Below are 21,556 nucleotides of genomic sequence, written 5' to 3' on the forward strand. Positions count from 1 at the left end.
TTGGGTGCAATGGTCACCTCCCTTGATTGGGTGCACACCCATGATTGGGTGCAATGATCCCCTCCCTTGATTGGGTGCATGTCCATGATTGGGTGCAATGGTCACCTCCCTTGACTAGAGGCCTAGGGAGGTGCTGCTGGATGGGGCTGTGACGGGAGTCACTTTGGCTGGGGGGCCCGTGGAACCCAGCCTACCTTAGAGAGGTTGGGAAATTGCTCTCTCAGCCCCTTAGGCCCCTCTTATGTGTGTAGCACCCTCCTAGGTAGGTGCTAGAGAGTGAGTATAGTTTTTGGCTCTGTCTGCCTATCAGAGGAGAAGCAGGTAAATTCTATACTGCACTCTGCTTAACAGAGAGCAGGATTTGTGAGTTAGGTCTGCTCAATGTGCTCAGTGTGTGATTCATGTGGTCTGGGGGAGTGTCCCAACTTGTCCAATGGGGAGGCATTTTGGACAGTGGAGGAAACCAGACCAATGGGCACACAGGCTTTGAAACAGCCCCAGGGATTGGCACAGACTGCTGTCTCTGTGCATTGTGGAGTGTAGTATAAAAGCCAAGGGCACATGTGCTGGGGGTCTTTGGCTGGTGGTGAGCAGAGTCCCGGAAGGAGGGTGGCGGCTGCCTCCTCTTCTGCAGTGGTTGGTGTACGGTCGCAGGCAGTCGGCCTGGTGAGCCAGAAGTGAGGATCTGAACCCAGAGGTCCAGAAGAGCTGACTAGGAGGAGTTGAGACACTGGAGACCCTGAAAATCAGTATCGTGAGTACAGGAGATCGTGTCTAAGGGCCTGACCAGGAAGGGGCCACTCCGGAGTAGAGTAGTCAGAGGACGGGTGTCAGCTGATGGATAGAAAGGGGGTGCTAGGCGAGTACCCTGAAGATAGGTGCTTAAAGAACTTTACCTCAGATTCATCTAGTGGCAGGATGAAGCTGCAACCTTGCTGTATTCTCCGATAGAAGTCCTCAGTATTGTGAATAGTTCGGAGTATCCCACTCATCCCTTCTCCTATCCCCATATAAAATAAAACAACAAAAACAACAACCCCTAGACTGATCATTGACTGAGACGGAATGTAAAGCGTTAAGATTCTGCATGCAGTTGCTATTGGTAACCCAGGGGGACCTGAAAGGTGAGAAATCCAGCAGCCCTCAAGGGGGCAGTGCTACATGAGTAAGTCACCCTGTGTCTATTAGGGACACAAAGTGACCCAGGAAATGATGGACAGGTACTTAATGGACACTGAGAATATGGTTTGCATTACTCAAATGGAACAGAAATATTTATCCACAATATCTCTCAAGGAATATATGAAGACTCTGGGACTATAGGCCTAGCTCCCTAATGCCAATAAGAGACTGCTTCACACAGTCAGACTCATAGCAGATGCTAACTTCATCAGCTCAACCACCTGTCTTCCACACATTGTTGAATATGCTGATTTACTCACCTGTTATCTACTGTGGGTTCTGTGTTTACACTTATGATAATGTGTATTGTACTTCAGGAGCTGGAGGACAGCAGTCTGCTAGGTAATTGGCTCAGGTCGATTGAATCACTGTCATCTATTAGTTACTGGTGGAAAAGTAGAATACTGTTTGTGTTGGTTGTTCCTTAGCTATGTTAATTATATTTATGTACACAATTTCCTCTGCATATGATAATGTAATCAGGCACCTGGTGTGGTAATTTGATCAAGAGGGGGATGTTTCCCTGGGCTGTATATATTGTATGTGGGACTGTTCAATAAAGTAGTTGGTTCCAGTTCTATACAAGCTAAGTTCCTTCTAGTTTTGTATTGGGGTGCGGCTCGAATATCTGATATCTATGTTTAGACTGAAGGAAGCGGTATACTGACGGAAGCCCACAAGCACAGTGTAGGGTGGCGGTTCCATTACAGGGGCTATGCTGTTAGGCCCAATAGCTTGTTTTTGGGCCTAACGTGTGCTGATGTGGTTCTGAAGCTGTCCTGCCTGGTCTGGAAGAAGCTGTGCCAGGGAGGAGACCCAGGGGAGGACCCTTACTGGAGAGAGCCAGGAAGAAGGTTGGCCTCTTAGAAGGGCCTGGTGACCTATTTGGAGGACGCACTGACATTTGGGAATGTGCTTACGCTGTTGCCAGGTCGGCCTAAAGGTGCTAATACTGTGAAGCTGGACATTGATCTGCTGAGTCCGTCAGTGATTTGTTACGGTATCTGGAACCCCTAAACCTCACCTCCTTAAACCATTCATCTGTAAAATTTTAAGCCCCTGTTCACATCGGAGCAGTTTGACATATGATTTGACAGGTCAAATCGCAGCCTATTGCCGATAATAGGAGAGTCCCAATCGGTGCGACGCCACACCAATTTCCAAAAGCACTGCTTTTGGCGACTTTGGGGCAATTTTAATAGACCCCTGTGCATGAAGCTGTAGACACAGATGTCTTTTGAAGTCGCCTCCAAAGTCGGCTTAAGATGAACTCGCACGATTTCAAAGCCGCTCCAAAGACAAAAATGACCAGCGCCCAATATTCTTTCTTGATCCCAACATTTTAGCCATGGACTCAGCCCTGTGGTCAAATACTGCACCCCCCCCCCCCCTCCGGCCTCTGGAGGTTCTAAAAGACAACAACAAAAAAACGACAAAAAAAGAAGATGGGCACACCGGCCTTGTGCATTACCACTAAAAAAGACGACGTACATTATACTCACAAATGAGTGATGATATAGCACATAAAAGACAATGGAACAGATCGTCTCCAAGGTCTCCAAGGTGACCACTTAACCCCTGTACTGGATGACAAGCTGGTGTCGGCAGCTATTTGGCTGGGCTGATGCATTTTGAGGGAGGACCCTCTTCCTTCCTGCCAAAAAGTGCTATGAATGCCCAGCCAAATAGTTGCTGACACCAGCTTGTCATCCAGTACGGGGCTACCCTGATCACCTTGGAGACGATCGTTTCCATTGTCTTTTATGTGCTATATCATCACTCGTTTGTGAGTATAATGTATGTTGCCTTTGGAATTATTAATAAACCTTTTTTAGTGGTAATGCACAAGGTCGGTGCGCCCTTCTTTTTTTGTTGTTGTCTTTCAGTACATTTTGGATACCCTTGGTCCTGAGGGGGCAGCAAGACTTTGAGTGGTGCATATCAAGACCATGAAAGATCCCTTATCCTTCATTATCCCCTTCTCCTTATACCCCCCTGAGCGCAGGAGAATTTTTTGTTTGCTCTGGAGGTTCTATCCTGCCTTTGGGGTGTCAAAGGGGTGCTACATTCCCTATGGGGCCAGGAAGATTCTTTTTTTACCTCCCGTGTGACAAAATCGAACACAAAAGCCGCAACTTGAGAGGTTAACTTGATGGTGATCACTTTTCTTTTCTTTTTTTTTTTTTTTTCGAGCTTATTAACTTTGTAACTGTGTTAGTAAATCTGGAGAAAGGGAGTAAGACAGTTTAATGGCAAGTAAAATTTTAGCTTCATATTATCACACTCATAGAGGTTGCTGGATCGGGGATTGCTGTGCACCAGCTAGCAGCCTCCTGTATGACTTCATATAACTCCCTCGTGTGACCGTCTCTGTGGGAATATTGTATGCAGATGAAATTCTAAAGCTGGTCTACTTTCTGTGACCTCTGGGCGCTTTGTTTATCCTCATGCAGTTAGGGTGCTTGCTAGACAGGCCTTCAATTTATATATATATATACACACACATGGGCGTCCTTAGGTAGGGGCAAATGCCGCTCCCCCCCCCCCCCCTGGAATCTCAACTTCCCCTTTCAAGTGGTTGTTAAGCCACGTTATACCATCCTGTCTGGTCTGTTTATTAATCCTGTGTGCCTGTGTGTCTGTGTTTTAAAAAAATAAGCCGTTCTTTACCAGTTTTCAGAGGGCCGAGCACCGCTCACGTGACCCGTCGGCTCTCTCCTCTCCCCGTCTGACAGCTGCCTGCAGTGGGCGGGGCCGAGGATTCCTCACTGATGTCAGTCGGGAGGGGAGGAGGAGGAGAGGTGGAGAGGAGGAGAGAGGCGGCGGGTCACGTGAGCGGCGAGTGGCGCTCTGAAAACTGGTAAAGAACGGCTTATTTTTATAAAACACAGACACAGGGGGACACAGGATTATTAAACAGACTGTAGACGGAATATGGAACTTTAAATGAAACTACAGCAGCAGGAGGGGGGGGGGGGGTTACTGACACAGGGAGATTGGGGGGGAGAGAGGACAGAGGAGGACAGGAGGGCTGCAGATGATGGAGGCACATAGACTGACCACAGTGTCAGGGCTCAGCAGCCATCGTATACCGGGGTCAGTTTACAGAGGGGAGGACATAGCCAGACAGGATCAGCCAGGTATTTTAGGTGATAGAAGAGGCCAAATTACACAGCAAAGCAATAGGGTTTCCATCCGTCCGGATTTCACGCACCACGACGGATCGGATAGCGGCGGGTATCAGCGGACATGTCACCACTGACATCCGCTGCTCCATAGAGGTGCATGGAGCATCCGATCAGGTCCGCCTGAAAAACTGACAACTGGACCTGATCAGAAAGCCCGTGTGAAAGGGGCCTTACAGTGAAAATTTGCTGTCCCCTCAAAATAACTCAACACACAGCCATTAATGTCTAAACCGCTGGCAACAAAAGTGAGTGCACCCCTAAGTAAAAATTTAAAAATTGGGCCCAAAGTGTCAATATTTTGTTTGGCCACCATTATTTTCCAGCACGTGTGAGCCCTCCGTTCCAGCAAAGAGCTCTGAAATTCCGATACGATACGCCAAACCTTCAGAGAGCATGCGCCGATGATGTCAGCGGCTGCATGCAGGGTGAATATCTCCTAAACCGTGCAGGTTATTATAGGCTTGCCTGTAGGTAAAAATCACCAAGCGGGGGTATACAACCGCTTTAAACTTCTCCACAATTTTATCCCTGACCTGTCTGGTGTGTTCCTTGGCCTTCATGATGCTTTTTGTTCACTAAGGTTCTCTAACAAACCTCTGAGGGCTTCACAGAACAGCTGTATTTATACTGAGATTAAATTACACACAGGTGGACTCTATTTATTAATTAGGTGACTTCTGAAGGCAATTGCAGAGAAAATATATAATTTTGCCCCTGTACAGATCATTAGTAAAACCTCATCTTGAATATGCAGTTCAGTTTTGGGCTCCAGATCTCAAAAAGGATATCAGGGAACTGGAGAAAGTGCAGAGAAAGGCAACCAAACTGATAAGAGGCATGGAGGAGCTCAGCTATGAGGAGAGATTAGAGGAACAGAATTTATTCTCCCTTGAGAATAGGAGATTAAGGGCGGATATGATCTCCATGTATAAATATATAAGGGGGGATATGATCTCCATGTATAAATACTTAAGGGGGATATGATCTCCATGTATAAATACATAAGGGGGATATGATCCGTCTAGTGCATATCCTTCAACACCAACACCAAATTTATTGAAAACCGCCAAAATAATACTCACAAACATGGGATGATAACAAGCATCATGAATACAAATCTCCGGTGATGGGAGTAATCCCCCTCCACGGTTGGAGAAAGCTGACGTGTTTCGGGAGACACCCTCCCTTTCTCAGCTCTCAGACATTGGCAAAGCTGCACATGCAGCAGAGGGCCATCAACGAGTACCTGTGTGAGTATGGCCCAACGACAGGCTCAGGCCGGCTCTGCTTTTTTCCCCCACGCCAATGGCTGCTGATAAAGGATGCATGCACTGTACTGTCACTATTTTAAGAGGCCACAAAGATGGTGAGCCATGACAATGCATGCATTAGTGACACAATGCCTGTTGTGTTCCTGCTGAAACAGATTATGCGTGGAATTATGGACAGGGCACTGGAGGCAGAGCAGTGGGAGGAAGAGGAGGACTTCCTTTCCTTTCAAGGCCCGCTTTATGCAGATACCATTCTTACCAACCTAAAAAATCTTGTAGTGTATGGGCCAATAACAGGCTCAGGCTGGGCTCTGCTTTTTTCCCCCACGCCATAGGCTGCTGATAAAGGATGCATGCACTGTACTGTCACTATTTGAGGAGGCCACAAGGATGGTGAGCCATGACAATGCATGCATTAGTGACACAATCCCTGTTGTGTTCCTGCTGAAACAGATTATGCGTGGAATTATGGACAGGGCACTGGAGGCAGAGCAGTGGGAGGAAGAGGAAGACTTCCTTTCCTTTCAAGGCCCGCTTTATGCAGATACCATTCTTACCACCCAACAAAAATTTTGTAGTGTGACACACACTGCCACTCACCAGATTTTAGGACCCAGTTTTTTTTTGGTCACCTTGCGCTTGATTTATCAGTAACTTGCTCCAGACCACCTGTCCTCCCTTGGTAAGTACCCCAGAGACAGATAGTACTTTCTTGAAACCTCCGCTCCTCACCCAATAAATAGCTCAGAAACAAAAGCCAGACATGCTCCTCATAGCGCAATCAGGTTTACATTTATTTAAAACGTTAAAAAAATGCAGTAAAATTACAACTCTCATTTGTTGCAGCCCAAGCCATCACCCAGCGATATATCAGCAGTGTTTAATATATCTCCGGCCACCTCCTCCGAGCATGGAGGTTCAGCGTGCGTTCAAGCAAGGGGTTAATGGTTCTATAATGGACTAAAAGATGGACTATTTTGTTTATGTATTATTTTACCACGCTATTTCTGCTCATATGTGATTAATGCATTTATATTCACATGACGTCCTGGACTTTGAGTGGAGATAGCTAGATGATGGGTGCAGCTGCTTGATTTTTTTTTACAGGCGGCGAGAGGAAACGTCCCCCCCCTCTTCCTGCTGCCCCCCCGCTGCTTCTACCGGCTTGCCCGTACAATCAATGAGCGGGAGAATGAATCAGCCAACGGCGGCCGTTTACCATAGAGCTGACCAGATGGTCCCCGGTCATCTCTATGACCTTCGGAGGCTGGCTGCAACGTTATGACATCACGTCCGGCCTTCGGTAGATGTAAACACTGCCGTTTCTTTGGCTGGGAAGCTGAGATTGTGGTTTTTTTTTTTTTTTGCTTTTCAGCCTAGAGGAGAGATGTGGGGACTTATTGACCCCAGATCTCGCTGTAAAGAGGACCTGTCATGCCCTATTCCTATTATAAGGGATGTTTATATTCCTTGTAATAAGAATAAAAGTGATATATAAAAAAAAAAAAATTCAAGTGAAAGTGTCAAAATAAAAAAATTAAAGTAAAATGAACAATAAAAAAATATATATTAGTCGCGCCCACATATGTAAACAGCCTTCAAACCACACATGTGAGGTATCGCCGCAAACGGTAGAGCGAGAGCAATAATTTTAGCCCAAGATTGCCTCTGTAACTTTAAACAGGTAACCTGTAAAAATGTTTAAAATGTCGCCTATGAAGATTTTTAAGTACCGTTTTAAGTTTGACGCTATTCCACGAGTGTGTGCAATTTTAAAGCTTGACATGTTAGGTATCTATTTATTCGGCGTAACATCATCTTTCACAATATACAAAAAAATCAGGCTAACTTTAGTGTTTTGTTTTGTTTTTTCATTCATGAAACAGTATCCCCCCCCCCCCCAAAAAAAACGCATTTACAGTGTGACATAAGAAGTTGCAACGACCATCATTTTATTCCCTAGGGTCTCTGCTAAAAAAAACATATATATTGTGTGGGGGTTCTGAGTAATTTTCTAGCAAAAAAATTATGATTTCTACATGTAGGAGGGGAGTGACAGAATAGGCTTGGGCTGGAAGTGGTTACGTGTCACCAATAATGAGATACCTAGTGCCCATACACTACAAGATTTTTCTGAATTGCAATCTGTGTATCATACACTAATTTTTTCGGGTTTAGCAGCAAGGGTATCACGGATTAATTACCAGTTTTAAGGATTCTGTGGCACAGGGGTTTTTGTTTTATACCAGGGATCGCCTAACTATAGCCCTCCAGCTGTTGCGGAGCTACACGCCCCATGAGACAATGTAAAACTTCACAGACATGACACAGACATAAACAACTAGAGGGTTATAGTTTTGGGACCCCTGTTTTATACCATTCTTGCCACGCCACAGAACACACAAGAGGAGAGGGAGGAGGAGGATCCTGGCAGTTTTGGAGGCATTGAAGCAAAGCAAGACATACGTCAACCCTTAACAGATAGTTTTCCATCCCCAGAACCCTTGGAAGTAGTACGTGGCTGGGAGGAGGCAGTCCCAGATACTGTAATCCTCAGCGACCCAGAGGAGTCTGCTTTTCATGTCTCCATAAACTTGCGGTGCATGGGCTCCCTCTTCTTCATCTTCTTCAAAGCCTGCAAAAGGACCCAAGAATACGTGGCATCAAGGAGAAGGAACACTGTTGGTTGCAACCCTTCTTGACCACTGCTATAAGGAGAGAGTCTCAGAACTCATCCTGTCCCCACAGAGGAAGCAGAAGATGAAATCTCTTTAGAACACTTTGAAGAGGAGTTTATCTAATGCTTTTCCCGACTCTGGTAGGTTACAGCCTCGTGGAAAATGTAGTTATGAGGCTTCTGTTGGTCAAGAGAGGAGCAGCGGAGAAGCCTTAGTGATGCATTTCAAAATTTTTTAGTCCTCGGTGCCCAGGGCTGTCAGCTTCCACATCCCGTCGGCAGAGTCTGCATCAAATGGTGGGAAATTATCTAGGGGTGAAAACAGACACGGGGATCTTTCCAGTTGATGATCCACTGGGTTACTGAGTCAGGAGAATAGACCACTGGCCAGAACTTTTACAGTATGCTATTGAGCTGCTCGGCTGCCCTGCATCCAGTGTGCTTTCTGAACAGGCATTCAGTGCTGCCGGAGGTTTTGTGACAGATAAGAGTGAGTGTCTGTCCACCGACTCCGTGGACCGACTGACATTTATCAACATTAATCAGTCCTGGATTATCAGCAGCTTTCAAAATTCAATGGCTATAAAAAGTATAGCTGCGGATTTTTAACAAATACACACTCACCTGTCCCAGGATCCAGCGATGTGGCCAGTGTTGGGGGGGTCAGTGGGATTGAATAATGCTTCAACGTTGGGAGTAAGGAGGAAGAAATGATGCCAGGCTATTTGGGAAGTGGGAGAAGGAAAGCCACAGTATTGGTGATCGATGGAAGGAAAGAATGGCCTATCACTGGGGGTAGGGAAAAAATCCCTTAACATTAGTGGACAGTGGGAGGAAAAAATACCCCAGTGTTAGTGATCGGTGGGAGGAAATAATTTACCAATGTTAGTAGACAATGAGAGGCAAAAAGGCTCAGTTTGATTTTTCGATGTGAGTAAAAAAAAAAATGCCCCATTGTTGGTGGTCAGTGGGGGGAAAATACCTCAACATCTTCCATTAGTGAAAGAAAAAGGTACCCTACTGTTTATAGTTAATAGGAGGAAAAAATGCTGCAGCGCTGGTGGTCCGCAGGAGGAAAAGGTGCCCCACTGTCAATGGCTATGGTGGTCAGTGGGAGGAAAAATGCCACAGGTTTGGTGGTCAATTAGAGGAAAAGATGCCCCAGCATTGGTCAGTAGGAGAATAAAAATGCTACAGCATCAGTGGGAGGGAAAAAATGGCCCAAGTATCAGTGGTAAGTGGGAGAACGTAATTGGGCCTTCTGGCGAGTTTCACACTTTCTGACTCCCCTGCAAGGCTCTGCTCTCTTGCTTGACATTCTGCTGTTCAAAACTCCTAATGCATAGGAAGGATGGAAGTGATGTCACCCTCCTGGCTGTATTGTCTGTCAGAGGTGTATAAGATAAGACTTCACTTACTCTATGTGTATTCCAACAGTGCATTTAGCTGTATGCCTGAAGTTCTGCTCTAGAGCAGTGGTCCCCAAACTGCAGGATGTGGCCCTTTGCTGGCCCTTACCCGGCCCTTGGGACACTATTCCATCAACAGACACCAATGATGGGGCACCATTCCCCCTACTGACACCATCAATGGGGCACTATTCATCTCATAGATCTCAACAATGGGGCACTATTCCTCCCATTGAAACCGATCATGGGGCATTTTCTACTCCCACTGGCCACAGTCCAGGCCCCCCTGTAGCATAGTAAACTGGCCCTTTGCTTAGAAAGTTTGGAGGCCCCTGCCCTAAAAGACAATTAATCTACAGAATAACGCCAGCGCATCCTCAGGTTAGGAGTCTCCTTTTGATGATTGCTTCTCTAGTAATTTCCTAGCTTGGCAGGTTGTTGGCCGCACTCGAGGGGGAGGTGTTTATTTTGGCTGGGTCATGCTTATGTTGTCATTGCTTTCCATTATTCAGGGTGCGATTCCGGGCTTGGACACGCTTTAGCCAAACATTTGGATAAACAAGGCCTTCTTGTTTTTGCTGGCGTATTGAATAGAAATGGGCCCGGGGCTGAAGAACTCAGGAGGGCTTGTTCACCGAACCTTTGCTTGATCCAGCTGGACGTCACCAACTCTGAGGAAATCGCCGCAGCGTACTGTGAGATCAGCAGCCGGGTGAAGGATACAGGTACGGAATGTTTGGTTTTTCTTTAGGCGTCAGTGGTAGGAGGGCAGACAGTTCAACCAAGGCACATCCAACCTAGAACACTCCAGCTCTTGGTATGTGTTTTGGATTTGATAAGGATATGTAGAGAAAGAATAATACTGTGTTTTCCCTGAAAATAAGCCCTAGTAAAGTTCTTGCAAATATATATGAATTGTTTTGTAAAAAGATTAAATAATGTCTAGTGTGTCTCTTTTTGTAACTTTATTAAAAATACCTTATTTACAGCGCCGCTGGGCGCTCACATGACCGGCGTGAGATCTTCTCCTCTCCTCCAGGTTGAGGTCAGCGACCCCCTCCCTCTGCAGTGCTCGGAGCTGGGCTGACATCAGCAGGGATCTCAGCCCTTCCCTCGGCAGTGCTTGGAGTGGGAAAGAAGAGCTCCAGCGGATCACGTGAGCGCCCAGCGGCGCTGTAAATAAGGTATTTTCGACAATAAAGTTACAAAAATGAGACTCCCTGGACATGATATAATCTAATTAGAAAGTTTCAAAAGGAGACACACTGGACATTATAAAATCTTTTTACAAAATGGATTACATATTTTTACAATGACTTTAACAAAGGTTTATTTTGGGATTAAATATGTCATAATGTTAACTCCTGAGCTGACGGGAGGAGAGGGGGACATAGGTAAGACATTCCCTGAAAATAAGCCCCAGTGTGTTTTTTGTAGCCAAAATTATTATAAGACGCTTATTTTCGGGGAAACACGGTAATACCCATCTAGATGGTAATGACCCCGATCTTTGCTCTTTTGAAGAACTACATTGGACCAGGATCAATTACCTACGCTTCTTTTTTTTTAGGCTTTTTCCCCTTTTGTTATCTGGTGATCTGGCTAGTAACTTACCTCCTGAATTGGAGCGCCCTCACTCTGGATGAAGGAGCTCAGGGGACACAGCAGACAGCAACATTGTCAGGGGGAGTGGAGTGTTACAGTGTTACATGGACTAGCAGGTTTAGATACACTAACAAAGCCAAACTTCAGTTCACACTTTATAATCAGTTACAGGAACAGTTTTGTTCATTTTTTTTATAAAGGTTTATATCAATAGGTGTGCGCGACAATATTTCACACAGTCAGGTGCAAGGTGAAATTTTTATTTACTTACAATAAACCCAGTGGGCAGGCTTCCCAGGCAGGTCCACTCATCAATTCCAGTAACGTGAAAGGAGCAATTTCCAGCCAGATTGACAGCGCCTGTATAGAGGGCCGAATGTGGCCTGGCCATCTCACGCCCAATCCAGAAGTTGCCCCAAAGAGTTACGACCCTACATTTCCAGGACGCTTTCCCTAACACTAGTACTGTCCCTCACAGGCGGGGTGCCTTTTCCTGCACTGCCCATCGCCAAATGCGTGCCAAAATTGGGAGCCAGGGCCTTAAATAGGCTCTAAAATCAAAGAACAAACACAAGGGCACACCGGCCTAGTGCATTATCCTCTAAAAAGGTTTTATTGGATAAAAGGCATAAAAATACTCACAAACAGATTCTTGGTAAAAGCATACCAAATGGATACAGTGTCATCCGCATCAGAACCCCAAGGTATAGCGTCCTCTGAAGCCAGGCTTAGGCGTTTTGAGGCTTTGCCTCTTCCTCAGAGGCTCTGAGGAAGCTTAGAGGATAATGCACTAGGTCGGTGCGCCCTTGTGTTTGTTCTTTGATTTTAGTGGTCTCAGACTATCCTGGTCTTGAAAAGGGGCTGCAAGGCCGAAGTATCCAAGCAAAGCCAAGTAGAAAGTCTTCGGTAGCTGCATGAGTGTGGTTAGAAGATAACCTCTCAGAGCACAGGAGATAGGTGGTTTGCACCAAATTTTTTTTTTGTTTTGCTCACCTTAAATAGGCTCTGCCTGACCCAAGATGGCCATTAGAATCGCATGGGGCGGCAGCATCTTATCAGACAGCTATCCTGGTGACCCAGGAGACCATAGAGGAATCCTGTCCCTCTTGAATTCCTCTCCAACAACAGTGCTGCTGCGGGAGAGCGCCACCCGCAGTGGAGAAAGTACACTGATCCTGCCTATAATCATTCTATCCATCCCTGTCAGTGGTAAATGGTTTGTCTCATTACTGTAACAGATACATTCCGCAGGACAGCTTGTTCTGTTGAAAAACAACAGACTTACTGGCAGAATCACCAGGTGAAAATAGAACAAATTAAGCCTAAAAAAATAAATTTAAAAAACGAATGCAGCCGTCGCATTTAGGGATTGGTAAGCTGCTATCTAATAAATGTTTGGTTTTGTGTTTATTATTGCTTTAAGCTCTTACCTAGAAGTGACATTTCTCAGCATAGAAATGTATCTACATACAGATCATAGCAGGAAAAGCTTATTTGCCTAATAAACATTTTTATACTGACCTGTTCTGACCCTGAAATTCTTACATATTTACTCAGGGCCATCATGAAAAAACATTGAATATTGTGCTAAATATTTATAATATCTAGAGATTATTATCCCGCTGTTCATTTTATGAACACCCTTCCCCCTTTCCGTTCCCTATGTCCAGTTCCCACTGCTTTCCTTTCCACAATAAGCTCGATCGAAAAAAAAGAGGAAGACTAAAAAATATACAACATAATAGTAACATTCATAACATAATTCATAAAATAGCAACAACAATAATAATAATTCATAACATAATAACATTTAGTTTATTACATAGAAAACTATTTAAATCCGCATTACAAAAAAATATACAAAACAAATAAAATATTTTACCTCGCTGTATTAGGTGTATTCACATTCCAAAAAAATGTACAAATAGAGGAAAATTAAAAAGAAAAAAAAAAAAGGAGGGTTGGGGTAGGCTTTAAAGCAGGGGTGGGGAACCTTTTTTCTGCCAAGGGCCATTTGGGTATTTATAAAATCATTTGGGGGCCGTACAAAATTATCAACTTAAAAATGTGCCTGTTATGTTTGGTCAAACATTTAATTAACTCACCCCTAATGTGATGGCTGCAACTGCTTCTCTTTGGTGAGGTGTGTGATGTTAGCTGGTATTGATGATGTTGCTACTCGCAACTGGTTTTCCAGGTTTGCGTCGGTCAGTCTGGAGCGCAGTCGACTTTGTGGTGGTAAGTTTTGAAAAGAACTGCTGGCGGGTAATGCTGGTGGGCATAGCTGGCTGGTACTGCTGGTGGGTACAGCTGGCTGGTACTGCTGGCTCAGGCTGGTACTGCTGGTTGTACTGTGCTGTGGGTACTGCTGGCTGGTACTGCTGGCTCAGGCTGGTACTGCTGTGGGTATTGCTGATTCAGGCTGGTACTGTGCTGTAGGTACTGCCTTGGGTACTGCTGGCTCAGGCTGGTACTGCTGGCTGGTACTGTGCTGTGGGTACTGCTGGCTGGTACTGCCGTGGGTACTGCTGGCTGGTACTTTGCTGTAGGTACTGCTGACTCTGGCAGGTACTGCTGTGGGTATACTGGCTCTGGCTGGTACTGCTGTGGGTACTGCTGGTTCTGCTGTGGGTACTGCTGGTTATGGCTGGTACTTCTGGCTTCTACTGCTGTGAGTACTGCTGGCTCTGGCTGGTACTGCTGTGAGTACTGCTGGCTTTGGGTGGTACTGCTGTGTGCGCTGCTGGCAGGAAATGCTGGCTAGCAGCGGCGCCACGCTGGAGGAAGAGGCGATGTTTCCTGTATTGGTCACAGGCGGAGTGTATTTGATATCACTCCCCCTGTGACTCACTCAGACTGTCACAACGGAGCCAGAACTATACAGGAAACATTGGCTCCGTTCTGACAGATCAGCTGAGAGACACAGACTCAGCTGCATGGGGGGCCGGACCAAATGACTTTGAGGGCCGCATACGGCCCCCGGGACGTAGGTTCCCCACCCCTGCTTTAAAGGTACTAATTATGATGCATACAACATAATAGATTAAAATCCAGTTTATTACAATATTAAAATCCACACTAGAAAAAAAATTATAATGTTAAAAATATCTAATACAGGCAATAAACAAAATGTTTTATTAATCTTGAAATGTATTTTTATCAAGATTAATACAACACTTGTATATTGCTGTATTTGATACTGTATATCCACATTACAACATTTTTGTAATTGCTTCCTAAGGCTTCTGTGTGCTGAATTGTGTTTGAGCTTGAAAAAATAGAATGCAGCCACCACATCTAAGGACTGTAAGGTGCAACAAATGATTTACTAAACCTGGTGCACACAGAATCTGATACAGCTGTGCATGGTAGCCAATCAGCTTCTAGGTTTTATTTTTAACCACTTGCCGACCGCCGCACGACTATTTACTACGGCGGTCAGCCCCTACTGGGCAAAGCGACATAGTACCACGTTGCTCGCCCACGAGCCTCCAGGGGGCGAGCGCGCGCCGCCGGAGGCGCGCTCCCGCTCGTTCCCTAACATCGCCGCGTGAGTGACCAGCGGCTCCGATGTCCGCCGGCCACTTGCGATCTCCCGCTGCAGAGGGAGAAAGGCAGGCGGCTGATGTAAACAAAGCCGCCTGTCATTCTCCCTGGTGTAACTGCAGAGATCATAGAATCCTGCTATGTAGGATCATATGTCTCTGTGCTTACATCACTAGCCACGCCCCCCACAGTTAGAATCACGCCCCTAGGGATACATTTAACCCACTGTTCACCAATAAAGTTAACCCCTTCCCTGCCAGTGTCATTTTTACAGTAACAGTGCATATGTATAGCACTGATTACTGTAGTAATGTCACTGGTACCCCCAAAAGTGTCAAAAATGTCAGTCAAGGGTCCGATCTGTCCGCCGCAATGTCGCAGTCTCGCAAAAAATCACAGATCGCCGCCATTACTAGTTAAAAAAAAAACTATAAAAATTACATAAATCTTTCCCGTAGTTAGTAAACACAATAACTTTTGCGCAAACCAATCAAAATACGCTTATTGTGATTTTTTTCACCAAAAATATGTAGCAGAAAACAAGTTGGCCTTAAATGTTTAAAAAAAATTAGATTTTTACATTTTTTGGGGGGGAATTTCATATAAAAAAATGTGAAAAATATTGTTATTTTTTCCAAATTTACGCTCTTTTTTTGTTTATAGCGCAAAAAGTAAAAATTGCACAGGTGATCAAATACCACCAAAAGAAAACTCTATTTGTGGGGAAAAAAAGGACGTCAATTTAATTTAGGTACAGCGTTGCACGACCGCGCAATTGTCAGTTAAATTTACGCAGTGCCGAATCGCAAAATAGGCCCTGGTCTTTGAGCAGCCAAATCCTCCGGGGCTTAAGTGGTTAAAGGTACTAATTATAATACATATAACAAACATAATAGATTAAAATCCAGTTTATTACATAGAAAATATTAAAATCCACAAAAATGTCTAATGTTAAAAATATCTAATACAGGCAATAAACAAAATGTTTTATTAATCTTGAAATGTATTTTTCTCAAGATTAATACAACACTTGTATATTGCTGTATTAGATACTTTATATCCACATTACAACATTTTTGTAATTGCTTCCTAAGGCTTCTGTGTGCTGCATTGTGTTTGAGCTGCATGGACAAGGAGGCTTTTTAATTTTTCTGTGACTTTTCAGCATAAAATAAAAAGCTAAAACTTTGTAAAAAAATAATTTTAAATTAATTTTATGTTCCTATAATTATGGTGTTATCCCCTGAAAAGAGAACACAGTTTTAAATTAGAGGGGCAAAGGTTTAAAAGTAATATGAGGAAGTATTACTTTACTGAGAGAGTAGTGGATGCATGGAATAACCTTCCTGCAGAAGTGGTAGCTGCAAATACAGTGAAGGAGTTTAAGCATGCATGGGATAGGCATAAGGCTATCCTTCATATAAGATAGGGCCAGGGACTATTCATAGGATTCAGATATATTGGGCAGACTAGATGGGCCAAATGGTTCTTATCTGCCGACACATTCTATGTTTCTAATTCAATTTTGTTTTTTTGTTTTTTGCTTCCTAAGGCTTCTGTGTGCTGCATTGTGTTTGAGCTGCACGGATAAGGAGGCTTTTGGATTTTTCTGTGATTTTTCAGCATAAAACAAAAAGCTAAAACTTTGTAAAAAAAAAGTAATTAACCACTTTTACGGGTGGTCCACACTGCTAAAGCGCAGTAGCTGTACATTGCTGCCTGCTTCCAGGTTCAGGGCGCACGCCTCTCTGCCGCCACCTGCTGTGATTGTATATACAGCGCAGCCTGTCAGCAAGTCCCGACCAATGAATGATTCATGGCTGAGACCTGCTGATTGGCTGTGTCCAATCACAGCCCAGAGCCCTGTGTTGACAATCACTACAGAGCTCTGTACAGAGAGATTCTCCCTGCAGGGATGAGAAACTAAAAGATCTGTTAGTAAAAGCAGTATACTCTACACATACTTGATCGCCCCTAGATGTTAACCCCTTTCCAGCCAGTGTCATTAGTACAGTGACAGTGTATATTATTATCACTGATTACTTTATTAGTGTCACTGGAGATGTCAGTGGCAGTCAGCCCCCCCCCCCCCCGCGTCAGTAAGTGTCAGATTTTTCGCCGCGCTATCACAGTCACATTATAAATTGCTGATCACCGCCCTTAGTAGTTTGAAAATAATTCAGAATATATTCCATCATTTTTTTAGATGCTATAACTTTAATGCAAACTGATCGATATACATTTATTGGGATTTTTTTTTTTTTTTTTTTTAAACAAAGACATGTAACAGAATACATTTTGGCCAAAATATATGAGGAATTTGATTTTTTTTTTTTTTTATTGGATATGTTTTGTAGCAGAAAGTAAAAAATATTGCTTTATGGAACAAAAAAAAGATATTGTTTTTTTTTCCAACATTTTTTTTCTTTTTTTGTTTATATAATAAAAGATAAAAAACCCAGAGGTGATCAAATACCACCACAAGAAAGCTCTATTTATGTGAAAAAAATTATATAAATTTAATTTGGGTACAGCGTTGCATGACTTTGCAATTGCTATTTAACAGTAGCGCAGTGCCTGGTCCTGAAGGGGGGTCACATTTTCTGGAAGGGCAATCGCTAGAGCTGCACGATTCTGGATAAAGTGAAAAATCACAATTTTTTTGCTTAGAATAAGGATCACGATTCTCATCATCTTTCAATTATACAAAAATATTGCAATTACTTTACAGTTTAGTTTTTTTTTAAATTAATTGAAGTGTATTTTTTCATCAAAAATTGCGTTTGAAAGACCGCTGCTTAAATACAGTGTGACATAAAATATTGCAACTATCGCCATTTTATTCACTAGCTTCTCTGCTAAAAAAAAAATATATATATATATATATATATATATATATATATATATAATGTTTGGGGGTAATTTTCTAGCAAAAAATACTGATTTTAACTTGTAAGCAACAAGTATCAGAAAAAGGTCTTTAAGTGGTTAAACTGACCTCATTTACAGACTGACGTTCATCCCTTTGATCTCTAAAAGAACGGAAGGATACAATGTTTCTTTTTATCTCTCTGTCAGCTCAGCAATGTTGTTTGATAAACGTTGCCGGCTGCTTTTGTTTTTTTTTTTCTTTGACAGCTGTGAGCAGGAGAACTGCTCTGCACTGTTTACATGAATCGTGGAAATGCTGGATTAGGATCGTGAGGGAGGGTGAATCGTGATCGCAATTTTTTTAACGATTTATCATGCAGCTCTAGCAAGTGCTTAAAAAAAGGAAAAGTAAAGAAAAAAGGGTAAGTAAAAAAAAATTCCAACCTAGTTACCAATGAAAATTCAGCTTTGAATAATTTGATTTTGGCACACTGCAGTAAAAAGTAAAAAAAATAAATAAAATAAAACTAAAAAAAAAAAACTTCTACCTGATATCAAGATATTTGATAATTGTTAGTCTTTTGAAGGGAATGCATTTTTGTATTTGCAGGACTTGAACACTTATTTGCACTATTGTTCTAATACTATGCCTTATACACGGCTCAAAAAAATGAAAGGAACACTTTTTAATCAGAGTATAGCATCAGTCAAGTAAACTCCTGGGATATCGGTCTAGTCAGTTAAGTAGCAGAAGGGGTTGTTAATCAGTTTCCGATGCTTTGGTGTTAATAAAATCAACAGGTGCACTAGATGGGCAACAATAAGACAACCTCCAAAACAGGAATCCTAACCCATTACCCAGTCCATACCAGAATAGATCCTAACCCATTACCCAGTCCATACCAGTATAGATCCTAACCCATTACCCAGTCCATACCAGTATAGATCCTAACACATTACCCAGTCCATACCAGTATAGATCCAAACACATTACCCAGTCCATACCAATATAGATCCTAACCCATTACCCAGTCCATACCAGTATAGATCCTAACCCATTACCCAGTCCATACCAGTATAGATCCTAACACATTACCCAGTCCATACCAGTATAGATCCAAACACATTACCCAGCCCATACCAGTATAGATCCTAACACATTACCCAGTCCATATCAGTATAGATCCTAACATATTACCCAGTCCATACCAATATAGATCCTAACACATTACCCAGTCCATACCAGTATAGATCCAAACACATTACCCAGTCCATACCAATATAGATCCTAACACATTACCCAGTCCATACCAGTATAGATCCTAACACATTACCCAGTCCATACTGGTATAGATCCTAACACATTACCCAGTCCATACCAGTATAGATCCAAACACATTACCCAGTCCATACCAGTATAGATCCTAACACATTACCCAGTCCATACCAGTATAGATCCTAACACATTACCCAGTCCATACCAGTATAGATCCTAACCCATTACCCAGTCCATACCAGTATAGATCCTAACACATTACCCAGTCCATACCAGTATAGATCCTAACACATATTACCCAGCCCATACCAGTATAGATCCTAACACATTACCTAGTCCATACCAGTATAGATCCTAACATATTACCCAGTCCATACCAGTATAGATCCTAACACATATTACCCAGCCCATACCAGTATAGATCCTAACACATTACCTAGTCCATACCAGTATAGGCCCTAACACATTACCCAGTCCATACCAGTATAGATCCTAACACATTACCCAGTCCATACCAGTATAGATCCTAACACATTACCCAGCCCATACCAGTATAGGCCCTAACACATTACCCAGTCCATACCAGTATAGATCCTAACACATTACCCAGTCCATACCAGTATAGATCCTAACATATTACCCAGTCCATACCAGTATAGATCCTAACATATTACCCAGTCCATACCAGTATAGATCCTAACACATTACCCAGTCCATACCAGTATAGATCCTAACACATTACCCTGTCCATACCAGTATAGATCCTAACCCATTACCCAGTCCATACCAGTATAGATCCTAACACATTACCCAGTCCATACCAGTACAGATATCCAGCATGCGTTTCTTCCCCATTCAGATCTGATGTGTTTTCAAAGTGTTCCTTTCATTTTTTTGAGCAGTGTATAACATTATTTTGTGACTTTAAAAAAAATATTGAAATATAAAAAAAAAAAGAAAAAATGTTTTTATTTTTGACTGGCATTTTTTAAATTATACCTCAATAAATTACAGAGGAGGGTTCACAAAGCGGTGTCAGTCATACGAGGTTGCGGTTGCTTTTCTAGTCATTTCATACCCTATCATTGTTCCAAAATTCGGTTTCCTGACACGGTGTCACCGGTAATTAACGAGGACGATTCAGGTTTTTTTTTTGCTTTTGTTCCAGCCTGACACGTTGACTTGATTAAAAAGAGTCAGATATTGCGCTCATTAGTTTAATAGAACTTCGTGTAATTAGGATAAATATTGTGAAACTGACGCAGTCACGTCGTCACGTTGTGAGCGAGGCAAGAAATAATCTGATCCCGTGTAAAAGGTGATTAGCGGATTCAGAGCGGCTTCCAGATAGGAGAATCATTCAACCCGATATTATCGGGATTATTCCATAACGCCTTGCAGGGGGAGGGGCGGTGACCCATACAAAGCCACCCGTTTTATTGCATTGGTAATCAGAACAGCGAAAGATGATTTCTGATTGGCTGTTATTGGGGTACTGTCATTTTCACGCAGCCATTGGCTTTATTACACATCATGTCCAGCAAACTTTCTTTTTGTGTAGTTTACAACTTTATTAACCACTTCTGGACCGGAAGGATTTGCCCCCTTAACCACTTTAGCCCCGGAGGATTTTCCTGCTTAATGACCAGGCCACTTTTTTCAACCTGGCACTGCGCAAATTTAACTGACAATTGCGCGGTCATGCAACCCTGTACCCAAACGAAATTTACGTCCTTTTTTTCCCCACAAACAGAGCTTTCTTTTGGTGGTATTTGATCACCTCTGCGATTTTTATTTTTTGTGATATTAATAAAAAAAAGAGCAAAAATTTTGCAAAAAAATTTACATTTTCTACTTTACAAAGTTAAAAAACATCCAATATATTCAATTTTTGTCATATATTTAGGCCAAAATGTATTTAGCTACATGTCTTTGACAAAAAAATTCTCAATGAGCGTATTTTTAACCACTTTAAGACCGGAAGATTTTACCCCCTTACTGGCCAGGCCATATTTTGCGATTCAGCACTGCGTTAGTTTAATAGAAAATTGCGCGGTCATGCGACACTGTACCCAAATAAAATTGAGGTCCTTTTTTCCCCACACAAATAGAGATTTCTTTTGGTGGTATTTGATCACCTGTGCGATTTTTAGATTTTGTTTTATAAAGAAAAAAAGAGCGACAATTTTGAAAAAAACGCCATATTTTTTTACTTTCTGCTATAAAACGTTTCCAATAAAAATTTTTAAAAATTAAATCTTTTTATCAGTTTAGGCCAATTTGTATTCTGCTACATATTTTTGGTAAAAAAAAAAATCCCAAAAAGCGTAATGGTAATTGGTTTGCGCAAAAGTTATAGCGTTACTTTAACGGACAATTGCGTGCTCGTGCGACGCTGTACCCAAATAAAATTGATGTCTTTTTTTCCCCACAAATAGAGCTTTCTTTTGGTGGTATTTGATCACCTGTGCGATTTTTTTTTTTTGCGCGATAAACAAAAAAAGAGCGACAATTCTGAAAAAAAAACAATA

The 21,556-nt window shown here is 42.8% G+C and overlaps 1 protein-coding gene across 1 annotated transcript in view; it reads left to right on the plus strand.

Moving 5' to 3' along the window:
- HSD17B2 (hydroxysteroid 17-beta dehydrogenase 2) overlaps nt 1-21,556 on the plus strand; it is a 55,869-nt gene that overhangs the window by 15,733 nt on the left and 18,580 nt on the right. Inside the window, exon 2 of the mRNA XM_082269688.1 lies at nt 10,240-10,452. Coding sequence (XP_082125814.1) covers nt 10,240-10,452 — 213 coding nt within the window. The remainder of the gene's footprint in view (nt 1-10,239; nt 10,453-21,556) is intronic.

The sequence above is a fragment of the Pelophylax lessonae genome, assembly GCF_965119305.1.
Source record: "Pelophylax lessonae genome assembly, chromosome: 10".
NCBI lineage: Eukaryota > Metazoa > Chordata > Amphibia > Anura > Ranidae > Pelophylax > Pelophylax lessonae.